Consider the following 13,364-nt stretch of genomic DNA (forward strand, 5'->3'; position numbering starts at 1 on the left):
TTAGTGATCAAGTCCATCAATGCCAATGAAATCCTTTATGGATTCGGATACTAGTAAACCATCACGGTGACCCAGGTACATGGTGTTAAGAATCCAGTGGCATAATGACAACTGCCAATGGCTTCCTTTACCAAGGTTTTCCCTACCTTGCAAAATCAGTCCAAAATTAAAACGCCTCCACCGTGAGGTTCCAAAGGACACTATTTGTCCCTGAAGTTTTTTAACATCTACATATGAAGCTGTTAGGAGCAGTTGTTAGTTTTGGCGCACGGTGTCATCGCTACGTTGATAGACGTAATATTTGAATCTGGAGATACCGTGCAAGCTCTGGACCGGCACATGAATGTACTTATGGAGTGAATGAGGGCCAGTGAATGCAGCTTGAATCCTGGCAAGATGGAAGCTCTGTGGGTGGTTCCTGTGTCCAGAAAGCAGGTCGCTTGTCTGTTTTGTATCGGGTTGCCCTCCCTCTGAAGAAACACCCTTGTCATAAGAGGCCCAAGTGACCTCTGTGACTAGGAGTGTCATATGCCAGCTTCATCTGGTATGCCAGCTACAGCCATAGTCAATCCATGAAATGGGAACCTTGAGATTGGATGACTACAATCAGGGCAGTCTCAAGAAGGTCGGGCGTCCTGGCTCTGAGGCGCGGAGATTGCTCCGGCGCCCCCGCCCTTGCAGTGCGCAGCATGGCTTCGCCGCGCAGCGCCCCCCCCCCTGCTGGCCTGGCGCCCTGGCACCCCATGCCACCGGGACTACACCTAGAGCCAGGCCTGACTACAATATGCTCTATGTGGAGCTGCCCTTGGGCCTGGTCTAAAAGCTCCACTTAGCACAGATTGCAGCAACTAAATTGCTGAAGGGGGGCAGATGGTCCACAGTATGTGACAATTCTTCTTAAACATCTGCACTGGCTGCCCACAGACTACTGGACCCAGTTCAAGACACTGGAATCTTTCCTTTTTTTAGGATAAAATGAATACTGAGCTGCCATTGAAAGCTTAGGTCTATGTAAGGTTCACTATCATAATGTTTGGTCCTCCGAAAAACCGCATGTGCTTTAACTAAGCCTTCCCCATCCCGATTCCTCCAGATGCTCTGGGCTAAAGCTCCCATAAGCCCCGACCATCGGCTATGCTGACTTGGGCTGATGTAAGTTACAGTCCAAACCTTTTGGAGGCCATCAGGATGGGGAAGCCTGCTTTACAGTTTAGCCAGCATGCATTAAAAAAAGATTCCACTTACCATTTAAGCCTCCCACATAGCAATAGACATCATAGGTTTCATTAGCAAGACGATATCCATAGGTTCTGACTCCTTCCTTCCCCATCATGTCTCCATAGCATCCAACTCTTGGTTGCCTAATGGGATACCTGCAACAGAGTAAGTGGAAGTTTGTGAAGGTCACGTTTCATTTGCCCCCACAGATGTACAAAAGCCATTTGTTTTAGGGTGTGCAGTCAAGAAGCAACTTGGTCCTCTCACCTGACCGTCTGATCAGACAACCAGCCCGCATCACATTGCTCAAAGCCATCTTCATAGGCCGCTTTCAGCTGATCGGGGCTTGCTATAACAGCACCATTCTCCGCACAAGCCTCCTGAGCCTGCTTGAAATTCAGGGTGTACCTGCTAGTAGCTGCTCGGTAGTGAAAAACAACACCTGCAAAGAAAGTAAAACCATGCTGGTCACTTGTGTGTCATCAACATCTATTATTATTATTATCATCATCATCATCATATTGCTGATTAAATTATACTAGCCTCATTAAGCAGTAAGCTTAGAAATAACATGGAGGAATGATTTTAAAACGTCAGATTTTATTCTACATCACCATGATTGTGGAACTGAAAACTGAATTTGGTTGACCTATCTTTTTCTCACTGTACTAATCTGTAAGATATGGGTTCCATTAAGTACTACAGTTAAGTACTGTATTTCTGCATTTCTGTTATGGCCTACAGTCAATGTGGAAATAAAACTGAATTGGAATTTTACCCTACTGAAATTTCCTGAAATAAAACAGACTTGTCAATTTTCCATCCTCCACTGTGCAGCCCAAAAGGAATAGACAATAGGGCTGCACATATTCTCTCAGTGCTTGGGTTCAAAGCTTTTAGGCTGTTCTTAGATTATGTATGGGACTTTAGAGGTGTAGGAGTCTCAAAGCTAGCCCTGGAGTCCCCATCAAGCTGAGATTCAGTGAAGACAAATCTCAGCTAGAGGACATATTCTTCTCCCATTTGAAAGATGGGCATGTGTTTGAATCTGAAATGAATAGATATACTTGCATTTGTAGACAGTGCTGTGCTTTATATGGCTGTGCAACAGCTACCTCAACATTTCCCTTAGTGAATAATTCCATACAAATGAGAAAACTTGTCAGACAAATAGAAGTTAGAAACAAGGTTTCTTTAAAGAGAAATAATGTATCTTCCACGACAGGCTATGTCACTAAGCATTACATTGTAATTTTTAGAGACACTCTTAATTGCCTCTAAACTGAAGGCTGTTTGGACAGTTCACACAATTTAATTTAGTTTTCATTATTACCAACACAAGTATAATGCACAAAACATTAATGCACCAGTGTAACTTTTGAAAGAATGCATAAAATTCAAGCCCACTTTGAACATTTGCATTTTTTGAACCCACAATCTGTAGGAGGTAGGAGTCATGCCAGTTCAGCAACTTAACCAGCTACACAAAAAGCAAAAGTGGGGGAAATGGTTTTATATTCATAGAATCATAAAGCTGTAGAGGTGGAAGGGACCCCAAGAGGGTGGCATATAAATATTTCTATAAATAAATAAAAATTGCTATCTCACACCTTCCAGTGCATTTCCTATCACCTTCTTTACTTCAAAAAGTCCAATGTTGGGGAGGTCTGCTGCATCAGACCACTAAATCTACTCTAACTGTGCAACCTGATTTCATAGTATGTGACCAAAGCCCACTCTAAAATACCACAGTCTGGAAGCAGCCTCAGAATGTGGCAAAATGTCCTTTCTTCTGTTACATGTATGTCTTCTCAATAACCTTGTGGCCCCCACTGTATGCATTACCTAAAGTGTTCTAACTCAAATAAACATTTCAACATGATTAACTAGGTGCAAGATTGCAACCCAAATCTTCCTGAAATTAGCAGGAGTTAGGCATGCTTAATGGGGATACGGCATTTTGCTGTAAAACACCGCTTACTGTTTCCATGAGTTTTTATGATAGGCTCTCTCCGTCGCTGAAAATGTGGAATGATTCCATAGAACACAAAGAGCTATTCCAAATGTATAATTCATCAGAATACCGTTGGGTTGCTAACATTTGGCCAAACAGAACTTGGAAGAGGCTTACGGCTTGGCATGGTCTTAATGTTATGAGAAGATGGCAGAGAGCCAGTTACATTAGGTGTTTACCACCCTGGAATTTCCCACATGCCATTTAAACAAATTTACAATCCCTTTCTCCACCCCACCCCACCGCCACGCAACACAACTATCTAAGTAACAGCAATAACAATGATAATATTACTATGAATAACATTCTGCTATTATTTGATATTGAAACGTTCATAACAAAGCTAATTGACAGAACTGCCATGCAGTGAAAAACCTTGACTCTGTTTCTGAAGGTTGAAGGTTCAAGACCCAGTGGGTTACATAACAGATGGCCACCCCAGTCTAGACAGCTGTAAAAGAAGAAATTGATCCATTGCTTCAAGTTAAGAAGTTACAATCAAGCATGCTATCGCTTATTTCTCTTCCCTTGTGAACAACAGACCACAGCAACTGGTGTCCAGGTTAATGAACTGGAAAATGGCTCCAGACAGACTTTGGCCACAAATAGGTGAAGCTATTGATCTGGTCAGCTTGCATCTTGATCTTCATTAAAATGTAATTTGCAAGCTAATTTGGATTTGTAATGTGGCACATTCCCAACTTGATGCAACCCAATTTCAGTCTGTTATGCTCCACTGCTGCAGAGATACAAATGAGACAGGACAAAGCAATGTTTTCCCAGCTTCTTTCTGCCAGTGATCATTACCCCAAAGGCAGGTACGGTATGCTTCCAAGGGGTTGAGATAGCATCTTTTAAAATCTAAACAGAAAGGCAGCTTAAAGTTCTCTGATATCTGAACAAGATGGAATTAAAAATTGGGAGCATTCTGTTGGAACAGCCTAAGCATGCTCTCTTAGATGATTACAGGAACTTTCAGAACATAAGTCCAAACAAGGAACAACCTTACACGTGAGGTGCGACATCCATGATGGAAACTCGCAAAAAAAAAAAATCAGTTTACCAAAAGCAGCATCAGCAGGACCCTGATTTGGAAGAAGGGTATTGCTGTGGGGGCGGGATACAAAGAGTCTTTTATGCCAGGTTTCATATCTCCTACCACATCCTTCCTTTTATTTTATTAGTTTTTATTTCACTTACGTTGCAGGTAAACATGCTGCAGAGTGCAGTGTTGGGCTGGGCAATATGTGGTTTTCCACACTGTGATATATCACCAGCTAAGCATCACAAAATGGGACACGGGTGGCGCTATGGGTTAAACCACAGAGCCTAGGGCTTGCCGATCAGAAGGTCGGCAGTTCGAATCCCCGCGACGGGGTGAGCTCCCATTGTTTGGTCCCTGCTCCTGCCCACCTAGCAGTTTGAAAGCACGTCAAAGTGCAAGTAGATAAATAGGTACCGCTCCGGTGGGAAGGAAAACGGCATTTCCGTACGCTGCTCTGGTTCACCAAAAGCACCTTAGCTATGCTGGCCACATGACTCAGAAGCTGTACGCCGGCTCCCTCGGCCAGTAAAGTGAGATGAGCGCCACAACCCCAGAGTTCTCTCATGCATACCTCACTGATATAAATGGGAAATGAGATTACTCTTCCTCCTCCCCAAGACAGACAGAAAGACAAAGACACACACACAAACATACACACACACACACACACACAGAGAGAGAGAGAGAGAGAGAGAGAGAGAGAGAGAGAGAGAGAGAGAGAGAGAGAGAGAGAGAGAGGAGAGAGAATTTTCTCTGTTTAACGTTAATTATTCCAACTTGCTACCAGATCAAATTCAAATGAACAGGCTAATATCCATGAAAACAGTCCTTCTCCTATATTAGTCAGAGAGACACAAAGAAGGCTGATCTATTACTGACATGTTGAGTTAATGAGGTTTTAAAAGAAAAAATAAAAGCTATATATACAAATAAAAGCTTATATAAAAATGTCATCTGCCACTGCCATCTCCTGGGAGTCTAGACCGAGAAAAATCTTTTGAAGTTGTTCTGAAATTCTTGAGTTTTCCACGGGATGTTTCTTTTGATTATGTGTTCGACTTGACATGAGTGATATATTGAGCACTGCAACTTGTGCCTGTGTTTACAAAGACAGCTTTAAACAAAATGGAACAGTCAGCCAAGCTGTCCTTTAAACTGATGAGAGGGAAGAAAGACACAGTTTGATCCTCAATATATCTAAAGGATAACAAGGAACAGAGACAGTATTTCCTTTATTGTTGTATACTCCCTAGTAGAACTCCTAGAACAAAAGCAGTGGGGTCTGTTTAGGCATAATGGTTTCTGTCCAATAAACTATGGCTGTACATTTTCTCTTTAATATCTCCCCTATCACTTTGCTCATACATCAGACTTAAAAGACTTCCAGTGCTTGTTAAACCATGGCTTCCTATTATAATCAAATCAGGAAATAGTGGTTTAATCTCTACTTAGTAACTGCAATGAACCCAGAATCAGCTATCCTCAGTCCTAGCAAGCAATTGAAGGGAGAGGGAGAGAGGGAGAGGGGTGATGGGGGAAGATGACATGGGGATGCAATGCTCAATCTTGGTCAGCAGTTGTTACATCTGACACAACATACAGTTAATTTATGGAATTCACTGCCACAAGATATGGTGATAACTAGTATCTCATGTGGTTTTAATAGGGGATTAGACAAATCCATGAAGGATGGGCCTACAAATGGCTATATGCCATAATAACTATACAGAGCCTCTGGGTTCAGGATGCTGCTGAATAACATCGAATCATAGAACTGTAGAGCTGAAGGGACCTCTGAGGGTCATCTAGTCCAACCCCCCACAATTTTCTTTATAAATGCTAACTAAGTTAAAGCTATGAAGGCTCAGGGTGTTTTCTTACTTTTAGCATGCTCCTTTCTGTGGAAAAGGTAAAGGTAAAGGGACCCATAACCATTAGGTCCAGTCATGATCAACTCTGGGGTTGTGGCGCTCATCTTGCATTATCGGCTGAGGGAGCCGGCGTACAGCTTCCAGGTCATGTGGCCAGCATGACAAAGCCCCTTCTGGCAAACCAGAGCAGCGCATGGAAACGCTGTTTACCTTCCTGCTGTAGTGGTACCTATTTATCTACTTGCATTTTGACGTGCTTTCAAACTGCTAGGTTGGCAGGAGCTGGGACCAAGCAATGGGAACTCACCCCGTCGCGGGGATTCAAACTGCAGACCTTCTGCTCGGCAAGCCCTAAACTCTGTGGTTTAACCCACAGTGCCACAAATAAAATTATGATGATATTTCATTATATCTGACTGATTTGAGGCAGTGGTTCTCAATTTTTATTTTGTGGATATTATAGGAATCTTCAGTCCACAGCACTGATGCGCTTTTCAGTTACAACGCTCACCCCTGAGACCATGCCATCTGTCACTGAGCTAAATACTTCTCCCCATTAAATATTGCCATCATGGCTTTCCATAAATGCCATCTATTCAATTTTATTTTCACCCCAATAACCTTGATTAATTCCGGTTAACTCCAATCGCTCTGTTGAGGGTAGACTATATGCTTCTAGCTCTCCAGGCCAAATAATAAAGATTAGAAATATGATGATATGCTGTGTAGCCTTGGAATGCAAAGGAAACAGACAAGCATATTTTGTTGCATATAAAAAGTCTCATCACTTATCAACCAGTTTGATGAAATGAGGGAGCTTAGCTGATCATTTGTGGTGAGTAATGCTTCCCATATTATTATTATTATCATGAGGAAGGCATGTTATCTCATTTCTGCACGCAAACACCACAGGCTTAAGAAAAACAAAGGGGGAAGTTCCCAGCTTGTATTCAACTTTGACCATCTTTTGTGACATAATCCTGATTCCTGCACAAAAAGCAAATGGGAACCTTCCCCTCATTTTCCCTGTAAAGTTTATAGGATGGATGGATCAAGAACAGTGGCTGGAGATGTTGCAAGATGGGCATGCAAAAAAGAGAGGTGGGGACAGCACCACTGCGCAGGGTTGGAAGTTAAGAGTAGCTTTGCAAGGGCACAGAAACAGAACATGGGGCTCCTTGCCTCCTCAGGGAGCTCATTTGTTGTTCCCTTGCTGTGTAGTCAGAGACCTATATAAGAGCACCAGGAAGAACAGACCTGGGAATTCTTGCTTGAAAAAGGACCCTAAATATCCTTCACTATTTTTAGCCTTCAGCGTTGCATATACAGGAGCTTGGTTTGGGTCATCTGTTTTACTCTACTCAATTCTTCCTTGCCCCCAGCTATGTATGATGTGTGCTTCTAAATGTCTGCTTTTGTAGCACTATAATCTAGATTACATTATACAAGTGATGAGGGCAGAAGAAATGTTCATACCGGTACTGTATTTGGGGTTTCTGTGTGCCAGATAAAGTACTATAACTCTGGTCAAATTCCTATGACAATAAAAATGATCAAATTTTGGTTTTATTTTGCACCATGCAGTCATCTTTAAACTCATTTTTCCTGTATGAATTTGGCACCATGATATAAGGAAGCTACTGTGGTGGTAGATGTCAAAAATGATGCCATAACAATTACCTGTGATTCTTGCATTGCAGTGAATTGGGCTAGATGATCCTTTGGGTCCCTTTCAACGCTACAACTGTATGATGAGCAGTAAGAGACCCCCATTCCCTGACCTCTTGGCTTTCCCTCAACCCACAGCCTGGCAGCTTTAGTCACACGGAAGTTTACATAAGCAATGATGTTAACTACAGTTAATAATAACTAAGTTTATCTCTTAACCAACAGCCTCAAACTTGGGAATAAAACATTTTAAGTGTGTTTTAAGTACAATATACAATGTGACACTAGATAGTGATGGTGAGCCTTATGGAAAATTCATTTATTTTTTTAAAAAAATGCTTAAAAAAACATTTTCAGAACATTTTAAATATGTATGTAGATTCCACCTTGGGCATCACTTCCTGGTAAAAAGCCGAATAAGAGAAGGAGGAGGGTGCCATCCCATGTTAAGAGTTCCCGATCTCTTAACCACTACGGAGAGATTACAGCATTACATCTGATACAAGTGAAAACAGGTGATGGAGCCCAAACTGGGAATATTAAGAAGTATTATAACAGATAAGATATAAAAGGAATTAGCTTGAGCATAGTAAGAGCAGGGTCTGCATTCAATGAATACAGGGGTTACTTTGAATTTAGGGGAGGGAACCATCTCTCTTTCAAAGAAAGGTAAATAAAAAGAAACTCAGTCTCTGGGAAGAAATCAGAAAGCACTTCCAGACTGTCACTATTTTTGAGTAGGATTCAATCACATACTGGCATATTCAGTTTGTGCAATTATAACTGACTTCTACAACAAACCTGCTTTCCCCAAAGATCAGAACTTTTCCAGTATGGATAGCAACAGGAATGAAAACACTGAAAAATGTGGGATAACGCCTGTTTTGTTGCAACATCATCTAACCTCCCCAGAAACAAATCAGAATGAATGGGCATTAAGTAACTGGCATCATCACTATGCAAACCAATCAGGATGGACACTCAATAAGCAGGTGGCCTGGAAGCACCCAAAAGCAAGGCAGGATCAGCAATTGGAGGCTTTGTGGTCAATTCTGGCCAAATACGAAACAACAGCTGTCTCCCACCATTGCCAGCCCAGAGGCAAAAGATGGAGAACAACCAATGCCAGTAGCAATAGGACTTACTGGCAGACGGCTTATGACAATAGAAGGAAAGGCCACACCCACCACACTCCATTGTCTTCTCAGACTTACTCTCCCAGGAAACTAGAAACAGCAGGAGTAGAAAGGGAGGCTAAGAAGATAATTGAAATGTAACAGTATCTTGCTGGCAAACGGAAAAAGCATTGCGAAACATATTAAACATACTAGTTCATTCATATATGATACATTTTGTAATTTGAAGCTGATAAAGCAGATGAACAAATACAAAAGTGTACTCTTACCATCCACAGCTAATGAGACAACATTTTGGGTATCTTCAATTCCATAGATGACATCGCAGCGGTAAACCCCAGCATCGCTTGCCTGCAATTTCTCCATAGTCAATGATGCATCACCAATGTCTTCCCAGTTGCTCAGAACAGACACCCTGTCCTTGTAGCCTCGCTCTAGCTTGACTTTCCCATTCTGGGCCACCAAAACAGTAGTTTCTCTTAGATCTTTTCCGCCTTTATCCTGTTCGATCTTTGACCACTTAATCCGGAAAAGTTCATTTAAACTGTGGTAGTTAGGCAAAGTAGGCAAGGTCGAAAAGAAGCAAGGGAGGATGACTTTTCCCGAGAGCGAGCCCTTCACCGGCGGGCTTTTTTCTGGAAAAGAAAATAGCATATAAGTGAGCTGGCAAAAGCTGATCCACACAAAATCAACAGAGACTTAAAATTCAAGCAACAATAGCCCCCTTCTTTTACTACAGCTGAAAGTGTGCAGCAATTGGTTGATTCGAACAGCTCCCTTACATGTCACATTGGACCATAGTTTAAAACTTTGGTTATCACTCGTGGTTTTTTTGAAGGATACAAACCATGGCCCCAGGTTTGGGCACAGCCACAGGAAGAGAAGTGGAGGAGCATATTGTTTTAATGGCTTTTAAACTGTATTTTTTGTAGTTTATTGTCCTGTAAATTGCTTCAGGACTCCTTTGAGGCATGTGACATGATATATACATTTAATAAAATTAACATCTGGAAGACTGAAAGTTGCCTGTCCCTCTTATAAGTGAGGCCCTGTATGACAAATAGAGCCTCATAAAACCCAGCCACTGAAAAATAACATTGTGTTTAAAATATGGAATCTCAGTTATGTGTGTGGGGGGGTCCCCTTTACAGAAAGGAGTCACCTCAGAATAGCATTTCTATTTTTTTTAAAAAAAAAAAACCAGCAACCCATATACATTGGTGGCATTGTCACTTGTTATCTTCTCGACATCCCTTTTGTCTTAAAACATTAATTTAAATCCTTGGAGCAGGGCAGTCACTCAAAAGCCTTGACACATTAAAAGAATGAGTACACAGGACATAGTCCAAGTTCTGCCAAACAGGAACTGGGTGACTGTGGGAATGGTCCTAGATGTACAAAAAGCTTCTTCATTAAGGGGGTTCCTGACCACATGTGTACAGTCCCTTCCCACAGCCAACCTATCCAAAATACAGCAGGAAGCGTGGCCAATGATGACGGTGTGAGAACCAGTCACAGCCCAACAGCTCCTGCACAACTCTTACGCCGTGGGAGTCTGTGAGAATTCCCTCATATTTGCAGCATAAGAGAGCACAGTTAACACTAGTGATATCCAATGGCCAAGCCTAATTTCACTGAGCTCGATACAGGCTGGTAATGGCCAGGACAAATTGAAACGAGGGTCCCTTCCTCGCTCTCTTCCAGCAAAAGGCCATGTCTGTTTAGAAAAATTGGAAGATTAATTCATACAGGTGGTGAGCATTTTAGGCGCATCCAAATTGCGCACTATCGCTGACGCATGGATCCTTTTGGGCCCGGAAAAGGGAAGAATGGGGCAGAATAGGGAAGAACAAGGTGGGGCACATTTACGCGCACTCTGCCATTATCATGCAGGGGCTGGGGACAGAACCGCCACACAAAATGGTTGTCACCTGCATGAATTAGCTTCTTCAGGTCCCTTTATTAAAGCTCCATGTGTGTCTGGCTCCCTGGCTTGTCTTTCTAGCAATATCAGATGTATGTGTTACAGTATGTATATAAATCACACCTAAGGGACCTGGCAATTGCCATTTCAGCATCATTCTTTGTCCCTTGGATCAACGGTCCATGGCTCAGCACAATTTTTGGACCAGAGGTCTGCCTCATTTGGTCACCTACTTCCTGGGCCCAGTAAATATTTTCAGCAGCACTGGCTTCTCCTGTGACTAATTTCTCCCTTCCGCTGCCATGCCCTATTGGTTTTTCCAACCTGTGCACAGGAAATGCCTGCAGGAACTATGGATCAGTGGGAGCTGTTGTGGGGATGATTAGGGAGGCAGGAGAAGATGATATCCTTCCTAACTTGCGATAGCAAGTTTTGTATTCTAGTAGAGTTCCAAACATCCGCCTTTTAAAAATTACACAGCAATCAGATTGTTGCTGACTCATCTCTGAGTCTTACTATTAAAGATTTCTTCCTGGTAAAATCCCTTCTAATCCCTCTTAAAAAGAATAAACACAAGAATCTGATTAACGTTAATATAAAAGTAGTTTACTCACACATTCATTCAGGTTCACAGACATATCCCTGAAGGCAGGCTTAGGTTACATAACAACTAGAACTATTCCATAAAGAAGTTAGTCCCAAGTGACTGCGACTAAGCAGTCACTTCTCCAAACACACAGCAACATACAACATGAAGAACACACACTGATCAGAATGACTGCTCCCCACATTAAACGGGGGGCGACTTTTGCGTGGTTGTGGGCAGCCCCCTGGATCACAGAGCGACTCCCTGGTAGTTCGGAACTGGCCACTACCTCCCCAGGCTGGATACCTGGGGTCTCCGCCTACCCTAGCCAATCATCCAATCCCGCCTGGGGAGGCGTTGCCAGGGGACTGGCCAGGTAAGGGGAGGGAATGTCCAGCTCACACAATAGAATTTGAATCTTACCTGCGAAGCAGCAGTTGGCTCCAGAGCTTCTCCCACCCTCCACACCCTCATTTAAGTCTTATTTTGCAGGTTAACCTCTCCTTTTCACAGGTACGCAGAAGCTGCTACGTCAGGGCCACTGTTGAAGGGCCGGAAAGGAATTTCCCTGCATTGGCAGGTTTCACCTTTCCCCTAGCAATACGTCACAACTTTGGCAGTTTCAGGCCTTGGACAGAATCTTTTTTGGCTATCTTCCTAAAGGGGGGGCATGAGGCGGTGACCTCACCCCCCTTTGTGGCAGCAAGATCAGAATTCTCCCGTTAAAGAGGTCTTGGGTGGAAGCATTGGCCATACACCGAGAGGTTGTCATTGCTCTCTCCCTCCAGCGGCGGCGAACAGGAGCGGGCTCTCTCTGCTTGAACATATTTTAATGTATTTTCGTATTTGCTGGAAGCCGCCCAGAGTGTTGGGGGAAACCCAGCCAGATGGGCGGGGTATAAATAATAAATAATAATAAATATGTTCTCCAGAGCCAGCCCAACCCCATACATTCTGGATAACCCTGAAGTCCCCCAGATCCCCAGCTGGGGACTGGGAAGGATAAACGCCCAATGCCTGAGCCAAGGTCTCCCTACATCTGAATCTTAATAAAGTTGTGGCCATTTTTAATCCCATAACACATTGTCTTGAGTCATTATTCCACTCAGGGGTTGCCTGGGGTTTGGGGGGACTCTGCTTGTCCACACAACATGAAGGACGTGTGCTCCTCCATGCCATAGCTGCCAAGTCTCCCGCTGAAAACTGTGGGATCAGCAGCGGCACAGCACCGGAAGTTGCTTCTACGCATGTCTAGACATGCGTAGAAGCAACTTCCGGTGCCACGCTACCCATGTCTGGGCACTGGAAATCGGGCAGCGCCAACACCCAAAATGGAGCCTCCCTGGCAGGTAGGAAATCCGGGGGATTTACAGGATTTTTTCCAATCCGGGCTGCCAGCGGGAAACAGAGACTTGGCAGCTATGCTCCATGCTACTACAACATACCACACCCTCTTCAAGTCACATGTAGTGGAAGTCTGTCCCGGCTCAGAAGGGAACAGGAAGTTGTCTCCTGAGTGGTACAAAACATCCCCTGACATGTCCACTGTAGGAATGTTGTACTTGACTGCAGTTTTACATCCCACAACTGTAGTTCTTGAGAGGGCATGACACTAAAGATGACATACTTTCCTTTGTGTTTCAAACTACAAATCCCCTCTCTCTCTGACTCCACATTTACTCAGTAATTGAATGTAGACGTCAAGCCAGGTGAAAGAGGAATATTTTGCTACAGACATTACACGGTGATGGTAGGGACAAAAGGAGCATGATGTTGGAGTTAAAACACACAACTCCAAAGACCCTTTCATCATGATTTTTCTCTACGCATCGGGGGGGGGGTGTTTCCTCTCCTTCTCTGGAGAGCCCAGGCCAGCGGCTCGCTTTTCAGAATATTACTTGT

General features: G+C 43.3%; 1 protein-coding gene across 3 annotated transcripts in view; it reads right to left on the bottom strand.

Annotated features, from left to right (window-relative positions):
- The window catches only part of VCAN (versican), a 127,269-nt gene that overhangs the window by 81,367 nt on the left and 32,538 nt on the right, over positions 1 to 13,364 (bottom strand). For all 3 annotated transcript variants that reach the window (XM_035100044.3, XM_035100043.3, XM_088652615.1), the window contains exons 3-5: positions 9,222 to 9,587; positions 1,486 to 1,660; positions 1,246 to 1,373 (exon numbers count right to left, since the gene is read on the bottom strand). In XM_035100044.3, the coding sequence (XP_034955935.3) occupies positions 1,246 to 1,373; positions 1,486 to 1,660; positions 9,222 to 9,587 (669 nt within the window). The remainder of the gene's footprint in view (positions 1 to 1,245; positions 1,374 to 1,485; positions 1,661 to 9,221; positions 9,588 to 13,364) is intronic.

The sequence above is a fragment of the Zootoca vivipara genome, chromosome 10, assembly GCF_965207765.1.
Source record: "Zootoca vivipara chromosome 10, rZooViv2.hap1.1, whole genome shotgun sequence".
NCBI classification, from domain to species: Eukaryota; Metazoa; Chordata; class Lepidosauria; order Squamata; family Lacertidae; genus Zootoca; species Zootoca vivipara.